This window comes from Lepidochelys kempii, chromosome 2 (genome assembly GCF_965140285.1).
Source record: "Lepidochelys kempii isolate rLepKem1 chromosome 2, rLepKem1.hap1, whole genome shotgun sequence".
Classification (NCBI taxonomy): domain Eukaryota; kingdom Metazoa; phylum Chordata; order Testudines; family Cheloniidae; genus Lepidochelys; species Lepidochelys kempii.
Window position 1 is genome coordinate 37,057,431 of NC_136381.1, and position 27,650 is coordinate 37,085,080.

At 41.0% G+C, this 27,650-nt stretch overlaps 2 protein-coding genes across 5 annotated transcripts in view; one reads left to right on the forward strand and one right to left on the reverse strand.

Annotated features, from left to right (window-relative positions):
• The window catches only part of ATP6V1C1 (ATPase H+ transporting V1 subunit C1), a 39,771-nt gene extending 14,734 nt beyond the window's left edge, over nucleotides 1-25,037 (reverse strand). Inside the window, exons 1-5 of one of the 3 annotated variants that reach the window (XM_073330400.1) lie at nucleotides 24,947-25,037; nucleotides 14,001-14,183; nucleotides 10,204-10,271; nucleotides 5,423-5,508; nucleotides 3,633-3,727 (exon numbers count right to left, since the gene is read on the reverse strand). In XM_073330400.1, the coding sequence (XP_073186501.1) occupies nucleotides 3,633-3,727; nucleotides 5,423-5,508; nucleotides 10,204-10,271; nucleotides 14,001-14,132 (381 nt within the window). In that variant the 5' untranslated portion in view covers nucleotides 14,133-14,183; nucleotides 24,947-25,037. Of the gene's footprint in view, nucleotides 1-3,632; nucleotides 3,728-5,422; nucleotides 5,509-5,707; nucleotides 6,697-10,203; nucleotides 10,272-14,000; nucleotides 14,184-24,861 lie in introns of those variants that run through there. The other 2 variants (XM_073330399.2, XM_073330401.2) reach the window with 2 other exon arrangements.
• A 164-nt stretch (nucleotides 25,038-25,201) lies between these two features.
• Nucleotides 25,202-27,650, forward strand: part of LOC140906445 (uncharacterized) — a 38,803-nt gene continuing 36,354 nt past the window's right edge. For both annotated transcript variants that reach the window (XR_012157112.1, XM_073330403.1), the window contains exon 1: nucleotides 25,202-25,399. Coding sequence is in view for 1 of the 2 variants with exons in the window: in XM_073330403.1 (XP_073186504.1) it covers nucleotides 25,228-25,399 (172 nt within the window). In the remaining variant the exon portion in view is untranslated. The remainder of the gene's footprint in view (nucleotides 25,400-27,650) is intronic.

Here is a 27,650-nt window from a genome sequence, read left to right on the forward strand (position 1 = left end):
GGAGGGCTGTTTCAGCATGTTTTATGAGAGTTTTCTTCATTTAGTAAAGAGTGCCATGAGATATTTTGGCTTGTGCTGAAATTGCACTGGGCCACATCCAATGTAATTATTGCTGGTTAAAAATCAAAGCATTTCAAAATTAAAAATCAGAGCCTGACTTATTTTATTAGCTACAGATAATTGGGTATGTCTTAACTCCTTTCTTTCTTTCCTCCAGACTATTTTGCCCCCCTTATTCATTCACTGTTTTGGGTCTGATTATTTCCAATTACATTAGCCTACATGCTAGTTTCAAATATAAGGTATCTTTGGCATTACAGACAGATTCTCTGCCCATCTCAGAGCCATCTTGTTATAAGATTCTATTAAGGATTTACATCTGTAATTAGAAGTCTAGTCTCTTAGAATTGCCTACTTCCTCCATGGCTACTCAAGCCAAGTATAACTTGTACTCCACCTTTAAGATTTAGGGGGTCACTGTGAACCTTTAATGATCTTCGATAAAGAGATGGTAAAACAGATATTCCTTTATCACACGGAATTTAGGAAGGCTCTACATGCTGGCTGCCTGTTAAGCATATTGATTTAAAAATGTTTAGTTATATATTATATATATATATATATATACACACACACACACACACACAAAAAGGACTTAGTACAGTGTACCTCTCTGGTCTTATAATTAAACCTAAAACCCACCTCTACTGCTTCTATCTCAAGTATCTAGGTACATATACATTACACAATAATATATGAATGCCTTATTAATAGACAAGAGCAGCAAAGAGTCCTATGGCACCTTATAGACTATCAAATGTACTGGAGCATAAGCTTTCATGGGTGAATACCCAGTTCATCGGATACATGTCAGATCCAGACTAACACACCTACCCTTCTGATTATTAATAGGTAGTGCCTTTATTTGGGCCTACATTGTTGTCAGAGAGTTTTTCAGTGTTTTTTACCATGACTGCTTCCAAGGTTAGGTTTTTTAGTTACTGGCAACAGGTGTCCCAGACCCAGTCCCAGCTCCCAGGATTATGTCTGGGGGGACTCAGCTCAGAACCTTTTTCTCCCTATGTGCCAGAGAACACGGGAGCTTGTAGCCAGCTTCAGTTGCTTATCTTACTGGCTCCCCAGGCCTCAGCTGCTGAACTGGTCTTCAGGTTGCCTAGTTTGCCAGCCTACACTTCTGTTTCCTTTGCTCCCTGGCTGCGGGTTGGACTTGGGCTCTTTCTCAAGTCCCTGCTCCATGACTCCAGGGAACAGTGAAGGGAACATGCACTGTGATGAAATTAACTCCCCCTTGTGGGGAAAGCATCAGAGTTTTTTTAGGACAATAATATGGAAGACGAGAACCACCAGAGTTATATTTAATGCAAAAGGTATTTTGGAAGTGATCTAAAAACCTCATGCTTCAGGGTTTAAGCTAATCTTTAACTATTAGGAATCAGCAAGAAACTTTCATGTGCGGCAGATTATACCACAGTGCCTACAGTGAGGAGGTTTCATACTGCCTACAGTGAGGAGGTTTCAAACTGCCTACAGTGAGGAGGTTTCAAACTGCCTACAGTGAGGTTTCATACATCTGGTGTTGGCCATTCTCAGACAGGAGACTGGCTAGATGAACCATGTTGTGATCTAGTATGGCAATTCCTGTGCAGTAAGAGGCAGCTGTAGGCAGGTCCTGGAAGGGTAAGGCAACAGACAGAAACAAGATGTCTGGCCCTGGCTACAGCAAAATGGCAAAATTTCATGCCACCTTGAAAATTCCCAGGTATGCACAGTTGCAGAATTGCAAAGTGCATGGAGCCTGGATTGAGATCAATGTGGCTGGTCACCCCTCAGGACTATTGTTTCAGGTTCTCTACAGACTCAAACAGATGACACTATCAGTTTACACTGTTCATTTCAGGTTCTCCGCAACTCTCAATGGCTAGAAACAGGTGGCTTTAAAAAATAAAAATAATCAAAAGTAAGGTTCTGGTGCACAGTTTTGTGGCAGGTGGGCAAGAGCTTTAGCAACTTCCAAGGCTGGGAGGGAGCGGGGAGAGAAATCACAGAGGACACTATCCTGCTTATGTTTGAGCTATTTTTGAAATGCAATTAAATTACACTTACGTTTGTGTAGTTCTCTAAGTGATTTCCATCCTCTACCTCTGGACAGATAAATTACTATAACTATGATTGTTTCTATAGATAATTTCCATTGCAGGACCAATAATGAGAGAAGATATAGTGGCAAAATCTTCTGTTACTTGTCCAAGTACTCCATACTCTCTTACTTATTAAACAAAACCAGATTTCAGAGACTGCTTATTTCCTCAAGTATCAGCTCAATAAGACTTTCACAAATCTACCAGTGAAGTTACTGTAAAACTTTTTCCAGAGTTTAAATTCTAGGAGTGGATGAACATTTTACAACTGATCAATTGCCAAAAACAAATCTCTTCATTTTTTCTGCTTTCTTCAAGATTACAAAGAACTCATGACCTTACATAGTTTCACATTTTAACACGAACACATTTCACATAAGAAATATTACGGTCATGCAGTTTTTATCAAAGCCAGAAGTCAGCCTTCATACTTCCAGTAGGACTAAAGTATTGCAGACACAAAATATATGAAAGTTTAATTACCAAGCCTAGGAACATGATTATTGATAAAGAGGTGATCTTAAGCTATTTATCTAATTTAAGAAATGACAGTTACTACAGCTTGAATTTAGTCTTCCATAACACTGCATCAAACTAAGTGTCAGATACAGTCTGGATCAGCTACATGGTGTATACTGGTATAACAAACTTAGCAAGAAGTTCAAACCAGAGGATGCAATCTGTAAACAGCTGGGGCATGCACCCTAATTGCAGAGCACATGTCAGCATTCTAGCACTGATCCTTCCTTTTACTTGCAACCTACTTCCATGATTCTCAGTTTTGACCAACTGAACTAAAGAAGAAAAGGAGTACTTGTGGCACCTTAGAGACTAAAATTAATTTGTTAGTCTCTAAGGTGCCACAAGTACTCCTTTTCTTTTTGCGAATACAGACTAACACGGCTGCTACTCTGAAACCTGAACTAAAGAAGGTACTTCTGTGTGCCCTGTGCAGCTGCTTCATGGTTGTCTGGATTTTCTTTTGTGCAAATTCCACCATTAGCCAGTTCAGACACCACACAGGAGAACAGAAACAAACCGTAAAGTACCCTGGAGCTATTAACGCAGTGGAAAAATATACTGAAATCTCTTGTTGCTTTAACACAAGGGGTCATATCTGGCCTGACCTGTGTAATCCCACAGAAATCCATGAGATTATACATGGTGAGAGAACAGATTTTGTTTTAGGAAGAAAAAAAGAGCACAGATACCAAACGAAAGACATAACGAACCTGCCAAACAGAAGCAAGTTTTGTTTATATATGGTGTTAATATTGAATTTTTTGCTGTAGCCAAATACTACAGTTGTCACAGAACTGGTGATAGGTGGAAAGGAGGTGACCCTTAAGAAAATCTCTCGTTTCGTAAGTAGTTCAGAGTGGAAAAAATTGAGAATCATTGTCAAACTAAGTTCTCGTATCAAGGATGAAAGCAACACAATATATATGTAGTTTGAATTACATGTCATCTTACCTTTGCAATTATTTCTGAAATATTCTTCAGGGACTGTTTGATGGGATACTTGGCCATATCCCACTGGAACCTTATTATATAGGTAACCAAGTCAACTAAAAATGCGAAGGAATGAATGTGTTAAATTTGGTAATAAAGAAAATAGACTTTAATACTTTACTTGTTTGCTATAGTATTGTTTATGATGCCATGGAAGGTACTGAGAAAGACTGCAGACTTTCAGATATATTGGCCCTATTACTAAGGCTGTGTTTACACTGCCACTTTCAGCGCTAAAACTTTAGTTGTTCAGGGGTGCGAAAAAGTGACAGAAGTGACAAAAAATTTTGCGCTGAAAAGCACCAGCACGCTCTTGGCAATAAAGCTACCACCCCTCATTTGCGGTCGGTTTTGGTTGTTTTTTTAAAAATCGCCAGGAGAGCTCTCCCCTGGTGATAAAGCATGACTACACTGCCCACATCACAGCGCTGCCGTGGCCGCGCTGTAATGTGGGCAGTGTAGACATACCCTTAGACTTATGGTATTAGAATTTCTGATACTAAAATGTTATAGGTGCATTAATTGAGATTCTTGCCTTCAGATATTGACTGCTGTAGACCCTTAAAATTGAAGAAATATTAACCTGGAGAACATGGCAGTGATATCTCTTGAGAACCAGCAAAGTGATGAAGACAAAAACAGTATGTCTGCCTACCACCTATGACAGGGATGGCCCAACTGCAGCTTGTGAGCCGCATGCAGCTGTTTTACAGTTAAAGTGTGGCTCACTAAGCCCCTCACACCTCCCCCCCATTCTCCAGCTGCCAGACTGGGGCAGGGGGCTTGTGGCTTCTGCCCTGTGGCAGGGTGGTGGGACTTGGGGCTTCTGCCCTGCTGGGGAGGTACCTGCTGGGGCTCCAGAAGGAGCAGGGATGAGGCCCTTACCCCCGGCAGGCACGCCCGGCTCTCAAACCTTTGAAGATTATTGTGTGTGGCTGAGGGTCAGTAAGTTTGGCCACCCCGACCTATGGCATTCAAGTCTTGGATTTGCACAAAGCTGTTTTTTAATTTAAAATTTAATTTGGGTCTCAGAATAGCAGCTTCATGCATAGGTGCTGGGAGCAGTTTCTATATAGATATGTATATATCAGATTTCCTTTCTGTTGAGCACTACTTCAGCAGTTATTTTAACTGAATTTTGTATCTGTCCTTAATATCAATACCAGGCAATAGTAAACTCAGTTTGAATTTGCCAGATTACTTGGTGACAGAATGCTGACATGAGGGATCAGTGCTGTGTTCCACCATAGCCAGTCTTCTGTTTCTAAGAGAAAACTAGCTTGATAAAATGCCACTTGACAACTTGGGGGAAGGCAGAGATTCTCAGCTAGCTTATGTGAAGAACTTAGTAAGCAAAATTTGGACACCCTTTTATGAACATAATTTATTGATGGAGTATTGGATTCTAAACAAAATCTTTAAAAATGTATAAAAAGTAAAGAAAAAAATTGGACTTTAAACTGGTGGAGGTATCAAACCAGAGTACCCAAAAGGAACTCAAGGCTTTTCTTGGAAGTGGACAGTTACCATACACATCTGTACCTATATTTTCTACCCACAATTGGAGGTATCATCCCCTCCGATATAAGTGACTTATGTAAGACTGGTATAAATGACTTATGCAAGAGACAGATGAAAGCATTTTCATGTTTAAACTAAGTTCTCAGTCTGATTCTTTACATGATCTGTTAAGTCGGTAGGAAAAAAGGCAGAAAATCCTGAAACACTTGAGAATAAAGTTAACACTTTACCTCCATTAGCCAATAGATTTTCCTGAACTTTATCTTTACTGTCTTCCAGAACATCAGCCATGTATTGGGCCACCTTCTTGACCACTCTGGAGAACAAAGATAGAGCAACAAAACATGAACTGCTTTGAGGATGAAGAAAGCACTGCCATCTTATAAGAGAATCTGTTACATTAGTCCACTGAGTCAAAGACAATTTGGCCCAATCTTTTTTAATACTGTTTTCCAAACAGTTTCAGATCAGTTACATCAAACTTAATTTTTAAATTGCGTTCCTGGAAGCCTCACCTTACAGAATTTTTCCATTTGCAGGAAGCCATCTCCCCAACAACTGCAGACATATCTGTTTTGTTTTTAGGCTTTCATAGGTGCTTGTCATTGTGATGTGACTATCTTCCAGAGTTCCACAGTATTTATATTCTATTTATATTCAGTGGGATTTGGGTGCCTGCTTCCCTTAGGATCTTCTGAAAAATCCCAGCCCAGTGAGGTTGGGAGTATGATTATCTCTATTTAATACAAAGGAAACTGAGACACAGACTGATTAAAGCCATGTCTACTATGCTACTGTAACTCCGTAGCATAGATGCAGATACAGTGACAGAAGGGGTTTTTCCGTCGCTATCAGAACTCCACCTTCCTGAGCATAACTATGGCGCTAAGGGTTGTGCCTTTTCACACACCTAAGCACTGTAGATATGCTAACCTAAGCGTTAAGTGTAGACCAAAGTGTTAAGTGAGTTACCAAAGGCACAAAGACAGACTGTGGATGAGCCAGCAAGAGAACCCAAGTCTCCTGAGTAATAGTCCAGTGCCTTAAACACAAGGCCATCCTTCCTGTCTAGTAAAGTAGAATGCTATTTTAACAGTATTTCAACCATTTACATGTACAAACCTAAAAGATTATTTGCTTTGTTTGAAAGCTTTACAACAAAGTTACCACACCATTAATCATTTCGCTTTCCCTCCCTTTAAGACTATGTCATCAAACTGTTAACTAACAATTTTAGATTTGGATAAGACAATGGTCATCTATATTGAATGCCTTACTATGTCTGTATCAGTAAGACACACACTGGTTTAGCAGGGACACTGTGAACATAATGCTGTGAAAGGAAAAGGAGTTGTGTTTATTTAGCTCTTCATTTTAAAAAGCAGTTATGTTGCCCAGGCTACAGATACTTTCCCCAACACAAACCTCCTCAGACAACAATGAACAAACTCATGTAAGGCTATACCTAGCAATTTGTAAAATAAATTACCACAAGCAACTGACTGCAGATTTGCTAAGGAAAATGTCAGCACCACTACTAGTCGGCCATTTGATTAGCTGAGCTTGAAGGCCTTACTCAAGGAAATTTGTTAGTCTCTAAGGTGTTACAAGTACTCCTCATTCTTTTTGCTGATACAGACTAACATGGCTACCACTCTGAAACCTGTCAAGAACATCTGTTTCTCATGCAGTAACTTTTGAATGTCACGTCTGATCAATTCCAAAATTTCAGGGAATGTTCTAGGCATCAGTGGCCAAAATCCTACTTATTTGGGAGAAAATTGAAAAACCAAAAGGGGACAAGTGGGGAAACATAAGAATGGCCATACAGGGTCAGAGCAAAGGTCCATCTAGCCCAGTATCCTGTCTTCTAACAGTGGCCAATGCCAGATGCCCCAGAGGGAATGAACAAAACAGGTAATCATCATCAAGTGATCCATACCCTGTTGCCCATTCCCAGTTTCTGGCACATGGAGCTCCTGCCACCTGATTAACACAGTCACAGCTTCAAGCACCTCTACAATTGTCCACAGATCAAGCAGGTTGATGGCATTCATTAATGCCTTCCATCATAACTATAGCCTCTTATATTTCTGCTTATCCTCCCAACAGTTTAACTTGTTGGCACTCTGAATAACTCATCTTCTAGACAGAAAGAATAATGCTGAATAATGTCGGTGCCAGGGGCAGAGGCATGGTGCCTGAGGAGAAGCTTGGTGTCAAGTCCCCTACTGGTACACTCAGTGCCATGGAGGAGGCATTCTTTGTGCCTCAACTCCATCTCCTTCGCACGGACCTCGGTGGTGCCAGAGGTGCCCGGAGCGCCATAGCTGCTCACCCAAGCATATATTGGCATCAGGGGCAGCGACCTGGAAGGAGACCGCCTCTGTTTTCAAAGTGTTCTCTATGAAGAAATCTGAGCCCTCTTTTTTCATTTTTCAGAGGGTATGTCTCCTTTCCCATTTGGAGGAGTGACCAGAGAGGCAGTCTGCTTGTCCGACTCTGGTTGGAGGGATTTCTCCATTAAAATAATTTTTAGCCGGAGATCCCTGTCACATGGGGCTCTGGCTTTCAAATTGCTGCAGTGGGGGCATTTTTGGGGGATATGCCCCTCACCCAGGCAGCGTACATGCAACGAGCATAAGGAGCCGCAGCATTTGAAGCCTGAAGAACCAGGCATCTTAGCAGGTAACCATCCCCTGAGGGGAGGTAGCTAACAAAAGAAAACTTTTCTTTTTTTTTTCCCAATAAACTAAAACTAACTTTCTATCTAACTATCTAATTAACTATTTTTCTAATGGTTTTAGAGAAGAGTGCTAACACTGCCCCAGAGCTCCATCTTCAGCCGAGGACATTTGAGAAAGAACTGGAGGGCTCAGATCATGCACATGTTACATGCAACACCAACAGCACGTGCAAGAAGGCTACTGGGCACGTGCAACCAGTGTGGACACTGCTATTGTAAATCCCTGATCAACAGCGCCGGGACACACCAACACCTGAAGTGGAGCACCCACAGGAACAGCACTAGAAGAAGAATTATAGCATTAAATGGAAAGATCCTCTAATCTCTTTCTTTTCTTCCCCACCTAAAGAAAGACCAAACCCTTGCCCTTGAAGATAATGAGTCTTTTTTGGAATTGGTAAACTCCATACCAGACAACCCTGTAGAACAGCAAAGATGCATTCTGTTGGAACAATGGCCCTACAGCAAAATTAATTTCTTTGTAATCCTATATACTTTACCTCAGAGTTAGCTAAGAAGGTATTAACTACTCCTGGGGGAATTCTGCGCCACTGTGTGCCTGAAGAAACATCGGCCCTGCAGAATCCCTTTGCCTCCCCACGCTAGTGCTCACTCACCCCTCCCCAGCAGCCTGGAACCATCTGTTAGGGCACCTGGAGCAGCTGTGGGAGAGAAGTCACCGCACGGGGGGGGAGGGGGGAGGAGAGGGCAGGGGGAAGGAGAGACAGAATTCCCTCTACCCTGCATGGAGCAGCCAGGGCTGGGTCAGATCAACCCCCAGAAACCTTTCCCCCCGCTGCAGGAAGCTCTGCACAGCAGAGGGGGTGTCTGGGTGCAGAGGGTAAGACTCAGCATAGGGGAGCAGGGGTCCAGATGCACTGGTGTCAGGTGGATGGGAGAGCAGCTCCCCATACAGTGACCCCTTCCCCCACTTCCTGGCCCCATCGCACCTCGGCCATTGGGGGAGGGGTCACTGTATGGGAAGCTGCTCCCCGTGTCCACCCGACCCCTGTGCATCTGGACCCCCACCCACACCAAAAACCCCTTTCCCCACTGAGAAGTTTTGTTGTATCTGTGTTACTGAAATATGTTGTGAGGTTGGGAACACCCACAACCAGCCTTTCAGGTGCAAAAATGGAGGAGCTAGACATGCTGATGGCCCATTAAAGGGAATCCACGCTCCCAAGGACTATCCCGAGAACTGTATACAACGGAGACTTCTCAGGAATAGCATGTAGACAATGGAGACTGCTTGACCCATGTCATAACAAAGGATCTTTCCAGCAAGGTGGAAGAAGCTTTGAAAGGAGGGGAAGTATATCATCACTTGGCCTCATGCTCCCCACAATTCACCACCTGGAAACATGTTTGGTGGACAAAGACTTTGAACTGGGGAAGTAGTCCTGGGCTGGAGGAGAATTCCAGCCTGTGTACTGAAGATCTGTAACCTGCTTACACTATCAGGGTGAGACACCACTTGATTCAAATCTTGTTTAATTTATAGAACTTACATTGTGCACTTATTTTAATTTTCTTTGGTAACCATCTCTATCCTTTATTCCTACCACTTATAACTTCCCGTAGTTAATAAACCTGTTTCATATTTTTCCTAAAACAGCGTATTGTGCTTGAAGTGCTGGGGAAACCTCTGCTCAGTGTATAAAAGCTAGTTCAGGTCCTCTCCACATTGGGCAATAAACTTACACTGGTCAGGCTTCTGACCAGGGCAGGACGGTACATCCCTGGGGTCCTAGGCTGGGGAGCTGGGGGAATTGGCTGGAGTCTCTCTACTGTTAGTTCATGAGTGGCTAGGAGAAGCATTTATGTAACTCAGCTGGATGTGTCCCTGCCTGTGGATGTCACACAGACAGTATCTGGAGAGGTTTGTAGCTTGTCATAGTATAACAGTGTGAGAGGGAGCCCAGGTTGGTAAGCCAGTGGGCTCAGCAGTATTCCAATTCCAGTTGCACCCCAGGAAAACCCGTCATACTCACCATCACTTCCTGTGATTCTTAAGCCAAGATCTGAACACATTTCTCCTGAATCTGGCAGCACACAGCACTTTTTTTTTTTAATTAATGAAGGTAACCTTAAGCCTGTTTAGATCTCTCTTTTTATAAAAAGTATGTGTACTACTGAACAATAGGTCAATCTGCTGAAAGGTTGACTATGGAGTTTGACATTGTGAAGGTTGACATGAAGCCTGAGCAACATCAATTATACGATATATACATATATATATATATATATATATAGTTATATTACCCCTCCACAAATGCGTCCAACTTAGCCAATTCATCTGACAAACCAACTAAAATATCCAGTGTGCCAACCTAGAAGAGAAAAAATAATTAAAGTTTATTAATGGATTTTAGGTTCAAGTCAAGTCTTAGAGACCAAGCACTTAACAAAAAAAGCTTTACACATTCTATACAAACCCAGACCTTAAGGATTCAAAGCAGTACAAGATGTCTGAATTTGATAATTACCACGGACTTTAATAGGAGTCACACAAATCAAACTTTAAACATTAATTGCTTCCTGAAACGGTCTTAGACTTGACTTAATGTAGCTTGCTACAACAGGGCTTTCTGCACTATACCCATTCAAAATCCTTTGATACTGTCCATCGATACTGAAAAGTCAATTGTGATTTGCTGCAGTCTTTTTGAGTTCTGTATGTAGAAATTGCCAGTGGCTAGTTCCAGATGCTCCAATGGAAGTTATAAGAACACTGAAGTAGGCAGATGTGGGATAATTTGCCACCCATATTAGGTCTCACTCTTATCTAATAATTAGAGATTGGTTTAAGCCCTGAAACATGAGATTTAACATCCCTTCCAAGATTTGTTGCTATTAATAACAACAACTCTGGAAACTCATTATTCATATAAGTGTCCAAAGTACAGTAATGAAGTGTAGTTTTTTAGCATTGGTTCTTACTTTTGCCACCCTCCAAAAAGCAGTCATCTTCTTTTCCTTTTTATATATAAGATATTTGCAGCTACTTTTGCACATTTACTTTCAGGAGACTAAAACGTAACCATTTTAGATTCAAATATTGTGTAATAAAGTGTGGATTATATGAAATATTTTGGGTGCCAGTTATTTGATGTTTAAGTCACAGGAAGGTCTTGGAACCTCATATATGGTTAGACTTCCTCAAATATACAGACAAAAACTGAAGGGTTTTTTTTTGGGGGTGGGGGGAGAGGACATGTAAAATAAGAGCTCAGAAAAATCTCTTGACATGTGCTGGTACATGTTGTTCACATAAAGAAACAAATGTTTTACAAAGAACAAGCACTAAGTCTACGACCTTTAAAAGCCACATTTAAATGCCTTGATTATGTTACACTGAAAATTAAATAAAGGTGCGTTACAAACCTTTATGTAGACACAATCGTTAACCTAAGCTGTTGAAGACTCCAAATCTAACAGATTTCTGTTCTATGCACTCACATGTACATAAAAATGTGCCTCAGGTTGCAATTTTGAATACAATCCCTGTGCCCTTTTCTTGCCTTGAGGGCTAGGGAGGGAAAGAGGATGTTTCACATTCTAATCCCTGGTAGTGGCCTACTTACAGGTTCATATACAGCCAAAAATCCTAAAGTGAATGATTTATGAGATTTTGGTCTCAACAGGGAGAAATCTCAAGAACATCTTGTGATATTTTGATGCCATCCAAACCTTAACCTAAGCTCCCTCTGCACCTGAATACAGCCTCTTTGTCCACACAATGTTTAGGCTGGAAGAACACAACTTTTGGCCATAAAGCGTACACAGGAATTAGAAAGGTTATACACAAGCACAGCACAAAACAGTCTTGACTCCATGAGGAAAGAGTCTTACTTCAGCAAGATCAGAGATAAAGGAAAAAGGGAAGAATTACTTGCTTAGGTCCTCAATGAGGGGTACAACAGTAAAACCCACAGAGAGCTGTCCTTGGTAAGTATTGGCCTCACCCCTGCAGACAGACAATTATTTGATTCTGTGCCAGATCCACAGATGCATTAAGCTTGTGCTTGACACAACTGAAGAGAAGGAGAGGGAAGATTGTTTTAATCTACCTTCTACTCTCAGGATGCTGGGTCTGAAACTTCTACCAGCATAATATAGAGTATTTCCAGGGGTGCTTTAAATTATACCAGCTGGAGACGACTCCGAAGAACCTCACCACCCGCTAAGAATAAACTGGAGCATTGTGCTCTCTCACTCTCGCTCCCAAGGACAGCGACAGGTAAGCCGGTGGTAGGTAGCCAGTGGCCTCCTATTTAGGAATCATTCCAGTGACAGGCAGGTTTTCCTACCTTCTTCCTTTTCTCCTTCCCCTTTGGTAGATTTTTCTTCTTTTAAAAGTTGATCTGGACTTATAATTTCTTATTGTTTCTGAGACTAGGATGTGTCTTTTCTTACTTAATGTACTGGCTCCCAACTGTGACTGACAGGAAGAAGTAAACCAATTCAAGAGAAACTGCTTTTCAGATTTCCTTTTCCTTGCAATGGTATCCACTGTCTCTTACTACTTTTTTACTCTTGGGGGAATTCTGCACCATTGCACATGTGCAGAAGGCATGTTCCCTCCACAGTTTTGTTTTTTTCTATGCAAAATACGGATTCTGCTGGAGAGGTGTTGCTATACACCTTTTGCCCAACCAGGGGTTGCTGTGGCACCAGAAGAGAGGGAAGTCAGCTGGCAGAGAAGCTGCGCTCCTCACAGCAGGGCCGGGTGACGAACCATGGGATGGACAGAGTGGGGCACACAGGGCTGCTGGGGGGGTGGGGGCATCACAGACTGGGGTTCAGAAGGGCTAGCAGGGCGATAGACTGGGGCACAGGCTCAAGAGCTAGTGGGTGACAGCATTGAACCAGGGGCTGAATGGGAGGGGGGCTGCAGGAACTCGTGGGAACAGGGGCACATGCGCCTGACTGAATGGGAGAGGGTAGGGGTCTGACAGGGTCTGCATGGGGGAGGCTTCCCAACTCCCTAACAATCCTTTCCCCCCCTTCCCAAAAACAAAACAAAACAAAAACACAACCAACCTTGTTCCATACATCTCCCACTCACATCCAACAACCCTCCAGATTCACTCTCAGACTCCTTCCCAGCAATTACTTCCCCTCCCTCAGTTCTTCCATTACCCCTGACCACCACCCAAACCTTTGCTCTGATTCTGAGGTAAATACATTTCTGTATTGTAGTGTAAATTAATAACTCAATGCTCTGTATTAATATGTCTAGTAAGGTATCTATTTGTCCTGAATTTTTTTTGTCTGTATTGTTAGAAATACTTGCTGACAGGTATTTCAAAATAGATTACCAAAATAATTGAAACTAGTGTGATTCTGTTTTATTTTGACCAAAAAAATGCAGAATTTTAAAATATTGTGTGCAGAGTTTTTGGGGTTTTTTTGCCATAGAATTCCCCCAGAAGTCATTTTTCCATGCAATAACTTGGCAAGACACACTGAGGCAGCACCATTTGCACTGAAGGAAGAAGTGCTGTGTCTGGATATAGGTTCTGTCTCTGACAAAGACTCTGATTTTAATCAAGCCATTTCATGGTATCTCATGTGAAAAAGGAGAAGCAGACAATTCAGAAGTGGACCATAGAAAACCCTACCGCAGACAGCTCATATTACAAATCTTAGTTGATCAAAATACATTTATATCTTCTCCTCCATTTAACTACTAACTCATGGTTTCAACATTTTTTTTTCTTATGCAGCAGTTGCCAGATCTAGAAGAATGCAGTGAGTGCGATTTATTGCATCTTCAAGCCTTGCAGAGTAAATAGAACCCAGAACTCAGAATATGTTAAGCAGAATAATTGATTTTTCAGTTATTTTCTTCAACTGAATTTATTTCTGGTGTTCCGGTCTACATAAACTTCTAATTATCTGCAATTTTCTTCATTAAAATTAAAGTTTCACAATTCAAACCACCAATAACTACCTAACTAGAAACATAAGTTCACTGAGTTTTTGCAGCAGAAGAATCCTGAATTAGATAAAGAAAATATGCACATTTTAGGAAATATGAGAGAGTATTTACGTACCTTTAAGTCAGGAATATTGAACTTTGAATTGGTGGAGAGATTATTATTTTTTGTAGTAGCAGCATGTAGTTTCTCCCATGTCTGTTGACACGTTTTCTCCCCAGGAGCAGAAATAAGCCAGAATTCTGTCATTTTTGTCACTTTATCTTTACACTTAATATGTCTGAAAATAGATGCGAGACACTGGAGAGAAAAAGGATCTATACTTAGCCACAGATTAGTGTCCCTCAAAGTAGTACTGTAACTTTAAAAAAAGTCTACTGTGTTTTCAGAAAAAAGAAAAGGAGTACTTGTGGCACCTTAGAGACTAACCAATTTATTTGAGCATGAGCTTTCATGAGCTACAGTTCAACACACTGCAAAAAGCCTACTAAAATACCCCATAATGTTGTTACATTTGTTTTTTTCATTACTTGCCATTTTACTTTTAAATTACCAGCCCTGCAAACTCAACCTAGAAATTGCAAGTTAAGGTGGGTTCTTTCAACTACATAGATTCTCCAATAGGACATAATTTACAAGTCTACTGAAGGTGCACAAGTGATAACAGAATTCAGCTCAAACTCCCACAGCCATATTTACTCTGCAGTGCCAATATAAAGAAGGTTTTTTTTTAAAAGCCCAGACAGCAAGCAAATACATTTGAATATATAAGGAGAACAAATTGGCTCAGTAAGGTGGCGTTAAGTTTTACCTGACCACTTTTCAGAGTAGAATCACACTTGAAGAGCTATTGCTTGACAATGAAGTAATTTTTGGACGTTTACTGCTCTGAAGTTAAGAGTGTTTTCCAAGTGGCTAACATGAATAGGGAATTTGTTACACATAATCTAATAGTCACTGAATCTCTGATCTCATCATGGTACTTTACAAAACTGTACACATAATAGACAATTGTTCATTACAACAATGCAAGTACTGAAAGAAAATTACAGTGAGACAAGTAAACTTTTCAAAGAAGATCAAAGAGGAAGTATTTAGGCACTGTTCTAGACATGAAAAACAGAACCAAGCCTATTGAGAGTTACTGGACTTTTTGAATTAGTAAATGAATTTAAAAAAAATCAAGTTTAACACATCACTAAGTGGGCTTTGTTCATTTGACAATTATGGCTTAGTTCTGTTAATTCCTAATATTTTTTTCTATAGTATATTTTGGAAAAGTTGTGAAGTTTTAATGAGACCTCACTAAAGCACTTATAATCTTTCTTGAGAAAGGGGCCCATATCTTTAAGAATCAAAGTGTGTGGGTTAGCAAAGCTCTACTGTACTTTAAAACACATGTATTCCCTTGATTGTATGACTTCCAAATTAATGCAAGTCTCTTCCAATTAGAAGATAAACAGGATGAGGCTCATATTACTAAACTCTACTGTCTGCCCACACAGAAGATTTCCTCAAATGACAACTGCCAATTTATTTCCTCCCTTAATAATATGCCCTTTCACCACCACCAAGATCCCTCTTATAAAGGAAGCTACTTAATGCAATAACAGAATGTGGCACATGACTGCAAAGATTTTATGCCCATGAGTGTGATGTCTATGCAGGGGAAGGAGGGGGTATAATTTTCTGGTATATAAAGCCTAGACATCTACATGAAAAAATGCTAGCTATATTATCTCACATCATTTGACTTCCATAGAATTTGGTCTGCTAAATATCCCATGTTTCTGGAGAAAATGAGACTTACACCCTTCCCTTCTCATGACTTAGAAGCACTCTTTCACTTAATATATGACAAAAATCCAGCACTCCAGGTGCAACGCTAGACGCCTCTTCCACTACCCTCACTCTTAGTTTCTATATACACACTTACAAAGCAAAGTACTGATGTTGCTTGGTGCGTGCGTTGTGGGTTCCCTATTCCAACCACCTTTCACATCATTTGTATACTTTATCTGAAAACAGTGGCAGAATGGCTTTGGTTTACTGTATAGCACTTGAGCATTTTACAGCTAACATTTGCTCACAATCTCTTCTGAGTGGAAACTCCCAATCAGCTTTTGGTTCTGCCACTGCATGAGATGGAGCTCCACTCTTCCCCTGCCTCCTAACCCTATCCACAGGAAAAGACCAGAGTTCAATTTAGAGACACACACCCTGACATCTGAAATGCTAAAGTCATTTGTGCTATTTTCAATTTGCCACACTTAAGGTTTGACTAGAATTCGAAAGTACTAAAACTTATTTTTAAAACGGATTTTGTGGGAAGACGGAGGAACTAAAAAACAGGCCTCACTGCAAAATGAGGAAGTAGTTCTTCTGAGAGCATAACAGTGCAAGCAAATATCCTAGCAAAACCAAATCTGACTCATTCACTCCAATAAGTGGAACATTACATGATTCCATTTAGATCTGAAAGGCTCCTCATGCACGTGTTATAAAGTATTTCCAAAAGATGTCTCAGATATGATCAATAAGAGAACAGTTACATTTTCAAGGTGACATGGTCCCACATTCTTTGCATTACAGATAATTATGTTGTGAAAGGTAGCTTCTCTGAACAGAACATGCAGTAATCATTAATAAATTCTTTTAAATACTTAAACTTTTTTCTGAAGAAAACAGTGAATACAGGCTGACTTCAGAATGTCAAGTTTTAGGGATTTTTACAGATAGTACAGAACACCTTTGAAAACTATTTTAACATAGTTCAACGTTTAGTCTATGGTAAAAAATTATAAACTATTGAAAAGAGGGACTTGTAGCAAATCTTTAATTCGGCTGGTACAATAAAAAATACAAGAGGCTGCATTGTAGCCTTATATTGTTATATTCAATTCCTCTTTCTGATAACCAAGACTGGTTTTGACTTAGACTATCTTTACACTAAAAACACAGGAGTGGCACAACTGCAGCTGTGCTGCTGTAATATTTTACTATAGATTTCAGAGTAGCAGCCGTGTTAGTCTGTATCCGCAAAAAGAAAAGGAGGACTTGTGGCACCTTAGAGACTAACCAATTTATTTGAGCATAAGCTTTTGTGAGCTACAGCTCACTTCATCGGATGCATTCTGTGGAAAATACAGTGGGGAGATTTATATACCCAGAGAACATGAAACAATGGGTGTTATCATACACACTGTAAGGAGAGTGATCACTTAAGATGAGCTATTACCAGCAGGAGAGTGGGGGGGAAAAAACCTTTTGTAGTGATAATCAAGGTGAGCCATTTCCAGCAGTTGACAAGAATGTCTGAGGAATGGTTGGTGCGGGGAAAACAAGAGGAAATAGTTTTACTTCGTGTAATGACCCATCCACTCCCAGTCTCTATTCAAGCCTAAGTTAATTGTATCCAGTTTTTGAAGTTTTTTTGTTGAAGAATTGCCACTTTTAAGTATGTCATCGAGTGACCAAAGAGATTGAAGTGTTCTCTGACTGGTTTTTGAATGTTATAATTCTTGACATCTGATTTGTGTCCATTTATTCTTTTACGTAGAGACTGTCCAGTTTGGCCAATGTACATGGCAGAGGGGCATTGCTGGCACATGATGGCATATATCACATTGGTAGATGTGCAGGTGAATGAGCCTCTGATAGTGTGGCTGATGTGATTAGGCCCTCTGATAGTGTCCCCTGAATAGATATGCGGACACAGTTGGCAACGGTCTTTATTGCAAGGATAGGTTCCTGGGTTAGTGGTTCTGTTGTGTGGTTGCTGGTGAGTATTTGCTTCAGGTTGGGGGGCTGTCTGTAAGCAAGGACAGGCCTGCCTCCCAAGATCTGTGAGAGTGATGGGTCGTCTGGGTACTCTTTAGTGTAGACTATGTTTACACTAAAAACACTAGAGTGGCACAACTACAGAGGTGCTGCTGTAATACTTTACTGATAGATGTTCACTATAGCAATGGAAGGGGTTCTTCCATCACTGTTGTAAATCCACCTCCCCCAGAGGCAGTAGCTAAATTAATGGAAGAATTCTATCAACCTAGCACCATCTGCACTAGGGCTTAGGTCAGTTTAACAACATCTCTCGGGGTTGTGAATTTTCCATACCCCTGAGTGACACCAGAGTCGACCTAACTTTCTAGCGTAGACCAGCCCTAATAATACTGTCATAACTAGCAATAGAAAAAGTATGTGGCTATGTCAGCTGCTCAAATCAGGATCCTAAGTAAAACAATTATTTCATTTCCTTGCAGACTGCAGTAACAGTTGCATTTAAACTGTCACCGCTCAGGGCTTGCAAAATTAACTTGCCATCTTGCCCTGTGATGAGAAGGAAGCTTTCCCAGGCAAGGCCCATTAACATCTCCATTTTTAAAAATAGTTTGTTTCTAGTCCTTTGATAGAAAGATATCCTTCCAAACATGGAATGTAAGCCAATGCAGTGCTGTCATCTGAAATGTGCAGACAGAGCTCAGTGCCTCTGCTGCTGCTCAAAGCAGACCTGAGCTGCAGTAGAGTGAAAACTGATAATTCAGACTATTGTGGGCAACAATGAAAGTGAAAAGAATCTGATCAGTTTCATTCTACCACTACTGCTTGGGAAATCATGGAGCTATTCACTGGGAAGCAGACTGAGGGTTTGTCTTCACGTACAGAAGCACAGGTGCACTTTAAGTGAAGACACTACTACATCAATGGGAGAGCGTCTCCGTTGGTGTAGTTAATCCACCTCCCTGAGAGGTGGTAGCTATGTTGAAGGTAGAAGCGGTCTCCATGAGGGGGTTAAGCCAGTATAAAGCCAGTGTGAAAAAATCCACACCCAAGTGATGTAGTGACACCGATATAGGTGTGTAGTGCAGACCCGGCCTGAAAAACAAAGGCTGGCGGAGGGGTTGAGTAGTAGAGAAATACTCCATTACCATCCTCAGAGAAGACTGAAAGCTGAGGGAAAAGGAAAAGCAGAGGAGACCCATGCACATGTTCATTAGCAGCCAAGTGTGTTTACCCTAGTCAGAGAACATAAATAAGCATTCCTTCTCTTTTTCAGTAGCCAGAAGAGAACAGCACCACTTCAAGTTTCTCAGGCACCTATTAGCTGGAGGTTTATATGAAACTGAAGCCTCCAAGCAGGGTAGGAATTCCAGAACCCTTCCATTTCTCATCAGTTGCAAGAAGAGGTTAGCTTCTTACTTGGGCATTGCCCCACACAGTTCCATCAGCCTTTGACAAGTAGTATAACTATTGTATATATCATATAAAGATAAGCAATAATCTATTATAGGAAAGAAAATATGGCAGAACAAAAAGAGGAGATCGTAGTTTTTACTTAAAACTCACTAGGAGTCCGGTGGCACCTTAAAGACTAACAGATTTATTTGGGCATAAGCTTTCGTGGGTAAAAAACCCACGAGAAGTAGGTTTTTTACCCACAAAAGATTATGCCCAAATAAATCTGTTAGTCTTTAAGGTGCCACCGGACTCCTCGTTGTTTTTGTGGATACAGACTAACACAGTTACCCCTCTGATACTAAGTTAAGTGATTTTTTCTTCAAAATACATCAATAGAATTGCAATTAAACAGTAAGCCACTGTTTTGTTCCTTTAAATTGCATGGGAGTGTTGATTCAGACTCTTCTCCCGCCACTGCAAACTGTTAGATTTTGTCTTTAGGCTAATAGGTGTTGGGTACATTTTGAAGTCCTGGCATCACAAATAGTATCTGCTGATATTAGCCCAAGCATTGTGATAGCTGAGACTAATATCTGTCAGTTTCTAGGGAAAGTGGTCTCAAATTTGGGAGGAAATATAGATATATGGTTTTGCAGACAATTACTTTTAAATACTGGAAAACAATTATATAAACAAATACCAACTTCCATCCAGGTAAACAAAACTAGAATCATCAGGCCTTTACACTAATGCTGGCAGCAGTTATACCAAAGATTAGTACAATCCTCATTTCAAATTCTAGCACATAGTATTTCAAAGATACTAGTAAATTTTGAAAACTGGGCAGCTTATGAATTAGCAAAAGAAGCAGAGTATATAAAGCAAAGTTCCTTGCAGACTTATTACCCCCAATTTCTTATTCAGACTGTTTTAAATTCTATAGTACAATAACTGAGATATTGTTTAACTGTCTAATGAACTGGCCGATTCTATCAAAAAAGTATGAAAAACCCTTCTCCGTTTAATTACTTAGTAACAAGTAGTCTGACCTAAATTCAGCTGTTCAATTTTAGTGTTGCAAGTCAGAGAAAAAATGAGCCCTTTTACAGAAAGACCAAATTCCTAACTGTATTCAGTTTAGAGTCATAAAATTCATATTTTAAAATCTTACTTCAGAAATACATTGACTGTAAATACAGGTTGCCTACAAGGACAGTCAATGTTTTTCCTGCAAAGAGGTTTATCCAATGCTGTTAAAAATAACACTGAAGATTAAAACTACTACTATTGCAATAAATAGGTTTATAAACTGTGCACGATAACACCCAGAAACTCCAATCAAGGTTGGGTCCTATTGTGCTAGGTGCTATACAAATAAATATAAGGACGCAGTCCCTGATCTGTAGAATCTGCAATCTAAGAGGGTGCAATTATTATTACATTTTTATTGCAAGTAGTTTTCAAGTTGTGCCAGATTAAGATTCTAAGTATAATTTAAGAGTATTACAAGAAACTATTGTAACAATATTCAAAAACTAAATAAAACTGAAGACACTAAGAGCAGCTTAATTGTACATTTTAAAAGTGCCTCTCAGAAGTTTTCAGAGCATGTTTCTAATAACTGAAAGATTAGAAAAGAGATCTGTCAAATTAGTTTGCAATCCACATCTGACAGCACTTTGTGTCCCGAGTTTCACTCAGTTTCCCTTATTTGTGAGGTTTCACAACAACAACTGGGGCTTGGGGGGTGAACAGCTTTGAAGAGAAATGATTGACAGGGCAGTAGAGGACAAGTGTAGTACTGAAGACTACTTTTCACTCATTTTAAGAAAAGCTGATTATGTTATGAAAGAATGTCAAAGGAACATAGTATTTGAACCCCCTTGGGTAGTATTCTTTATAGAATTTAGGGTTCAATGAACACTGGTACTGCTAGCGATTTCTCCCCATTGCAATTATTTCTGATATACATTCATAAGAAATCAGAGGTATCCATATTATGTAATGGAATTCTGCCTGCAACAGGGAAATACATCAATTTCTTCCAAGTCATTGATTTCACAGTGAAATGAAATCAATTTGGCAGATATAGTCTTAAGCGACAGGCCAAACAAAAGGCAAAATTTCTCATTTGCTAGTATAGTTGACACAGAGTAAATAATTCTGAAGTTTCTACGTGTTTGTGGAAAACTAGACACCACTGTTAATTTTGAAAAATAGATGCAGATGCAGATAGTTCAGTCAAATTGTTTGATTCCTCTAAAGGCTGATTTTTTTCCATTGATGTTGTTATTCTGTTTTAAGACATTCTGTTACATTGAATGGGCAGAAACAATGTCCTGAATCCTGTTGCGTATGAGCAGACCCATGTGCTTATGTAGAGACCCAGTGAAATCATTAAAAGTAACCCCTCCACAATATATTGCAGGAGTGGGACAAAAGTTCTCTCGTCTTCTGAAATGTCACTATGAAAAATTAATCAACTTTTACAAGAAGTATTTGTATACAATTTAAAAACAAAAAGTCACCAAGCTAAGCAAGTTACATAAAAACCTCTCATTGGTTAAGCCTGTGAAAGGATGTCTGGAACTTCTTCAATATTTTCTGAAACTCTGCTTCTTATCTAACTAAAATATTTTTAGAGAGACAAGGTGGGAGAGGTAATATGTTTTACTGGATCAACTTCCATTGGTGAGAGACACAAGCTTTTGAGCTGACGGAGCTCTTCTTCAGGTCTGGGAAACTGCACTAGATACCTTACAGCGACATAGCTGTACCAATGCAGCTGCATCACTATAAGATTTCCCACATAGCCGCTCTATGGCGACAGGAGAGAGCTCTCATGTTGACATAATTAAACCACCCCCAAGAGTGGCGGTAGCTATGTCGGCAGGAGAACGTCTCCTGCTGACGTTGTGCTGTCCACACCGGCGCTGCTGTCAGTGTAACTTATATCACTCAGGGGGCTGCACCTGTGAGCAACGTAAGTTATACGGACAGAAGTGCTAATGTAGACATAGCCTAACTAGAGTGTCACTGCTAAATACAAGATGGAACAGACTGTTTAGCATAAGTAGTCAGCACATATTTCAAGGGACCATTCAAGAAGCCCATTGACACCCCCTCCAGTCATAGGGAAGAAAAGTGAGGGGGAACATGGATTGTTAGTGGGTTTCAGATTGTTGTAATAAGCCATAAATCCAGTGTCTCTATTCAGTCCATAATTTTTAGCGTCTAGCCAAGATATGAATTTAAGCTCCCAGGCTCATCTTTTGAAGGTGTTGTGCAGGTTTTCTTTCAGGATGAGGACTGATAGGTAAGACATAGAGTGACCTATAGCTGCTGCAGTACAGCTGTGCTGCTGTAAGGTCCACAGTTTAGACACAGTCTTCATTTCCCAGACCTGAAGAAAAGTTTGTGTAAACTCAAACGCTGGTCTCTCTCACCAGCAGAAGTTAGTCCAATAAAAAGATATTACCTCACCCACCTTGTCTCTCTAATATCCTTGGACCAACACAGCTACAACATTGCATAAAGTATTATTAGTCATTTAATGTTAAGGGGCATAGATAGGATGCTGCAGGCTTGTAGATTATTAGTTATAGGATTGACCAACTGAAGTCTAACATTTCACATGAATCATTTTGCTCCAATTATCTTACAAGAAAATGGAATGTTTTAGCCGGTCTTCATATGGAAAATTTTTAAATCTTTCCACTATTAGAATACAGGATACTGGGCTACATGGACCATTAGTCTGACTCAGTAGGGACATTCTTTTAAAATGATGCATTATTTAACACTTCAGTACTACTGATAGAGAATGTCTATTCTTGTTTATAATAAAAAGGATCAGTAGAGTTTTAATGGAATACACTTACAACTTAGTTTTCATTTTAGTGTCACTGATTAAGCAGCACATTACACTGAATTTTCCTTGATACTCCTTTATAAACATGCCTGTAAGGGATTTCAAGATAAGACTTACGATATTAGCAACTGCTAAACTACAAAAGCAGTCACAGAAACACACAGATGTTTCCTGGTTTTCAAAATACAAGTTTATATATATCGAAAGATTATATTAACTCTGACTGAACTAATGGGGAAAAAAATTATTTTTGGCATCACAATAATTGGATGCTTAAATATGCTTAAAACAACTACACTAGGTACAAGGGGTGGAACTTAATGTACAAAACCTCTTAGAAACATGGAAGTTAAGCCTCAAAGAATTTTTCATCAGGTGATGTTTACTAATGTTTTGGAACATGCCTGCTGCCACATCTATAGAGATCTTTCTTCATTATTATGAATATTTTCATGAAAGCCCTCATGCGGTATCAAGTGAAGAATGGACAGTGGGGAAGATGCATGTCTGTAGAGCCAGCTTTCATGCAGTGTGCCATACATAAGCACAAGCATCCCTAAACAGAAGTTAGAAAGTTCACTAGTAGACCAGTGAGTGTAACTATAATAATGCCAAAACAGGATCTTAACTAGTACGCATTTTATATTGCATTTTTCTAGACTAATTCAGAGGTTTTTATATTCAGCTCTCATCTTTACTAAGGTGAGTGTAAGGTTTCCAGTACCTCAGAGTGTAACTGTGTTGTATATACTTCTTCATTTTTGTCTCCAGAAATCACTTCTGGTATGTATTGCTTTGCTATTAATGTCCCTACATTTCATAAAGGGAAGTCTGCCATAGCAAGGAAGTGATATTTGTACTGGGAAGAATTTGAGGAAACGCAAGCTTCGTACAAACACACTGGGGGGAAAAAAGGACATGTTTATATGTCATAAGACAATATCACAAGAAGTAGACTACAGTGCTCCATTTGACTGAGCATTCAGTGCCCATCACTACAGAATCTCAGTCATTTCCAGGTTTTCACAAAAGCTTCACTTAAATTTACAAGGGACAAAGACATGCCAAAGTTTTTATCTTCAACCCTTGACATTTCAGGTCAGACGAAGTTTGTGTCCTTGAACCAGTTGCTAGAAGCAGCAATTCTCAGGATATAATCCTGCACACATACAGCTTCTGCATTTACAGCTGACTGACTCAGGTAGGATAGATGGGGTCCTGTAATGATCCCTGATAACTGAAACCTTTGGTGGCCTAGAGAGCCTAGGAGAGGCTGTTATTATCTCACTAAACAAAATTTTAAAAGCAAGGAGTTGTTAAGTGTTTCATTAGACAATAAAATACTTTAGGACCAGAAATCACTAATTCTAGAGTTTGGTTTCCCATGGGCCCCACAGAGCCCAAGTTTACTGACCAGAAGGCTTTACTCAGCTTTGGGGAGGGGGGTTGTTTTTTGCACTTTAGGGACAAGAGCAAAGCTTTTTTGATTTAACATTGGGTCAATGGTTAGCCAACATGGTTTTTAAAAGGATGCATGAGAAAAAGAGGTACATTGGCAGCACACACCCTACACCAAATTTCAGCATCAGCCTCACCCCCTATTCAGCGGGAGGCCGGGGCCCGGGCTACCCGGTGGAGTCTCTCTTTTCCCCACCGCCTCCCCTGAGTGAGAGGCCGGGGACCAGGCCCGCCCGGGAGAGTCTCTCTGCTACCCCTCCCGCAAGCCAATGAGTCAGGGGCCGGGGCCAGGCCTGCCCGGGCGTGTCTCATGCGCTGAGGGGTGACCCGCTCCCAGCCCTGACACCGCAGTGGCCCTCACTCTCGGGGGCCTGTCAGCCCCATTCACCCGGGCCGAGTCTCACCCCCCGGGGCTGGGCCCTTCAACGCTGCTGCTGCTGCTGCTTCGGGACAATGTCTCCCCGCACTCACCGGTGTCCCCGGAGTGGCCGGGCCGGCGCAGGGAGGGAGAGAGGGGGCGGGACGGATCCCGCTGGCGCGCCCGGTGGCAATTTACCCGTCACTGCTCCATCCCCCCGTGACAGCAGCGCTCGCCACCCCCGCAGCAGCCAGTGAGTCACGTGAGGCGCCAGTCAGCTGATCCCTGCGGCAGCTTCACCCAGGGGGACCGGGAGAGGAAGGGGTGGGGCGAAGACCGGAAAGGGCTGTTGATTGGCGGGCGGGGGGGCCGGTGAGGCGCCGAGAAGGGTCGGCGGCGCGGATTGTGAAAGCAGGTAGCTGAGGGGGGCGGGGCCGATGGCCGTGAGGGGAGGGCGGTTAGGACGGGTGCCGGGAGGGATGCCGCCCTCTCCAGGTTTCGCTGTGGAGCGGCCTGCACGGGGCGGGGGCGAGAGACGCGAGCAGCCCCCAGCCTGGGCCGCCGTGAGCCTCCCTGTTGTTGAACCCAGTGGGGTATTCGGGGCCGGTTCCAAGCGGCCTGGCCTGGCCTGTCAGCCCGCTGGGAGTCGCAGTGAGTTGTGTCCAAGCTTTGCCCCCGCCCACAGGGCACCACATCGCTGCTGTCTCATCTCTTCCCCGCCCTTGCATTGTAGTAGATGGGTAGGACAGCGTGAGAGCTTGCATGAAACACACTTGCGCCCTTGGGGCCCCAGAGATTAGCCCTTGTACCTAGGGTGGAAGGAGCTCATGCGCTCAGTCTCCAGCGCAGTCACGTCTGCCCTTTCCTCCCTACTAATGCAACAACGATCTTCTTGGAGACATAAAAAACAATAGATTTAAAAAAAAAAAAAAAGAAATAGGCCTGACAAAGGTAAGGAAAGGCCCCATAAAGGGGGCCCTTCAAATCAAAGGGGCAGTTTAGGATTATTTATAGCTCTAGTATTGCCTGCATATAAGAAACTAAACTGAATAAAATAAAGAGACAAAAAGAGGTCCAATAAATTATATTAGCTCACCCACCTTGTCTCTCTAGTATCCTGAGACGGACACAGCTACAACTGCACTGAATAAAATAGTCAGTTGCTGACAGGTTCCATGCCCTGGGTGTTTGGCTTGAAGTTAGTGGTCTGTTACATGTGTGGAAAAATTATCAGCCCTGCAAAACAAGGCTTAAAATCCTAGCTAATGAGCTTTGAGCAGAAGAATTACAAATACAGTACACTGGGTGGGAGCATGTAGTCTGCCTTCTATTATTTGCTGTTCAGTTGTTTTTGTGAGATAGCAAGGTTTTTAAATTTACAACAGTCTTTAAGTCTACGGTATTTTATGTTTGGCACTTTAAGACTCTCCTAACTCTGATTTTTTTAAAAGATGGGGGGAGGGGATTTTGCTTTATAAGAATCACCCTTTCAGCCTGTTAATTTTACCTTTCTCAATGTGTTCAGATACTCTGAACATGGCATGAGCATGGCATAGAAGTTAGATAGATTTATTGTCCCTTTAACGTATCTGTTGTGCCTATTCCAGAGTCCTTTAAAGAGCTACTGCAGTAGCAAGAAGAGAAAATAGGGAGCCTTAGCTCATGGTTTCCTTGTTTTGTTGACCTAAAGGGGGACCTTTTATTCTTGGAGAGTGGTAGTAATTTTAAAAAAAGGGGAGGGGGGGGAAGTACTCTTCCAAGGTAATCTCCAGATCTGGACACATCCTAAACATGATCATCTGACTGGAAGAGAATTTAAGGAATAGAACTGACTAAAAATTTGCTGTTGAGAAATTTCTAAAGGAAATACTTTGACAGCAAAAAAAAAATTTGGAAAAAAAATGAGAAAAAGCCAATCCCCTCCCCCAAACCCACAGAATTTTAGTTGAAGTGTTTCATTAAAATAACCCAACAGTTGCCATTTCAAAAATGGTTGAAGTTTTAAAATTTTTGGTAGGATGAAAAAAAGTGCCATTTTATCTCACTGTCACCTCATCCCCTTTTGGCCAGTGGAGGAAAATAAGTCAAAGGAAAAAATGGGTATTTTAACCATTAAAACCAATTTTTAAAATTGTGTGTAGTTTATTGGAAAAAAATCCCAAGTGTTGAAACAAAATGAATTACCTGAAATACTTATTTTTTTCAACTGTCTGTAACAGTAAACATAAAAATCATTCCCCTAACCTGGATAGATTATTACCTCATCCAGTCAGATCAGCACTTGGGCTCCAAGCTCAACAATCCACTGTCTGCCCTTATAAGATTGTGGATCAAGCTAAATTCTAGAGCATTCTTGAAGAAATCGCACCCAATCAGTGGACCAAAGATGCCTTGTCTACACTTGGAAAATAGATCATGCTAAATGTCATATACTGTATTGCTTTTAGTAGACAATGACAGTGTTTAAAAATGTGTGGTTGTGGTTTTAACTACAGTTGGCTAAAGCTTTTTAGCAGCAACTTGTCTTTCTACACTAGGTACTAAGTCTTGGTTAACATCCTATTAATATAGTATTAGAAAACATGTTTTAACATTTTTTTGGTGTAGACATAGGGTTCATAATGTTGGGAAATTTAATGATAATACATTGAGCAAAGCCACTAATACACACTTGTGCCTAAATGTACCCTCCCTAAATGTACCTCTAAGGTGCCACAAGTACTCCTTTTCTTTTTGCGAATACAGACTAACACGGCTGTTCCTCTGAAACCTCCCTATGCTGGTTTTCTAATGACCTGCAGTGAATTTCCTGCTCTCCCACTTCATTCAAGTGATGGTGATGGGCAGAAGAAGACTAAATCTGCCACAGTTTAGTCCAGAATGTGCAGCACTGAAGCTAGCG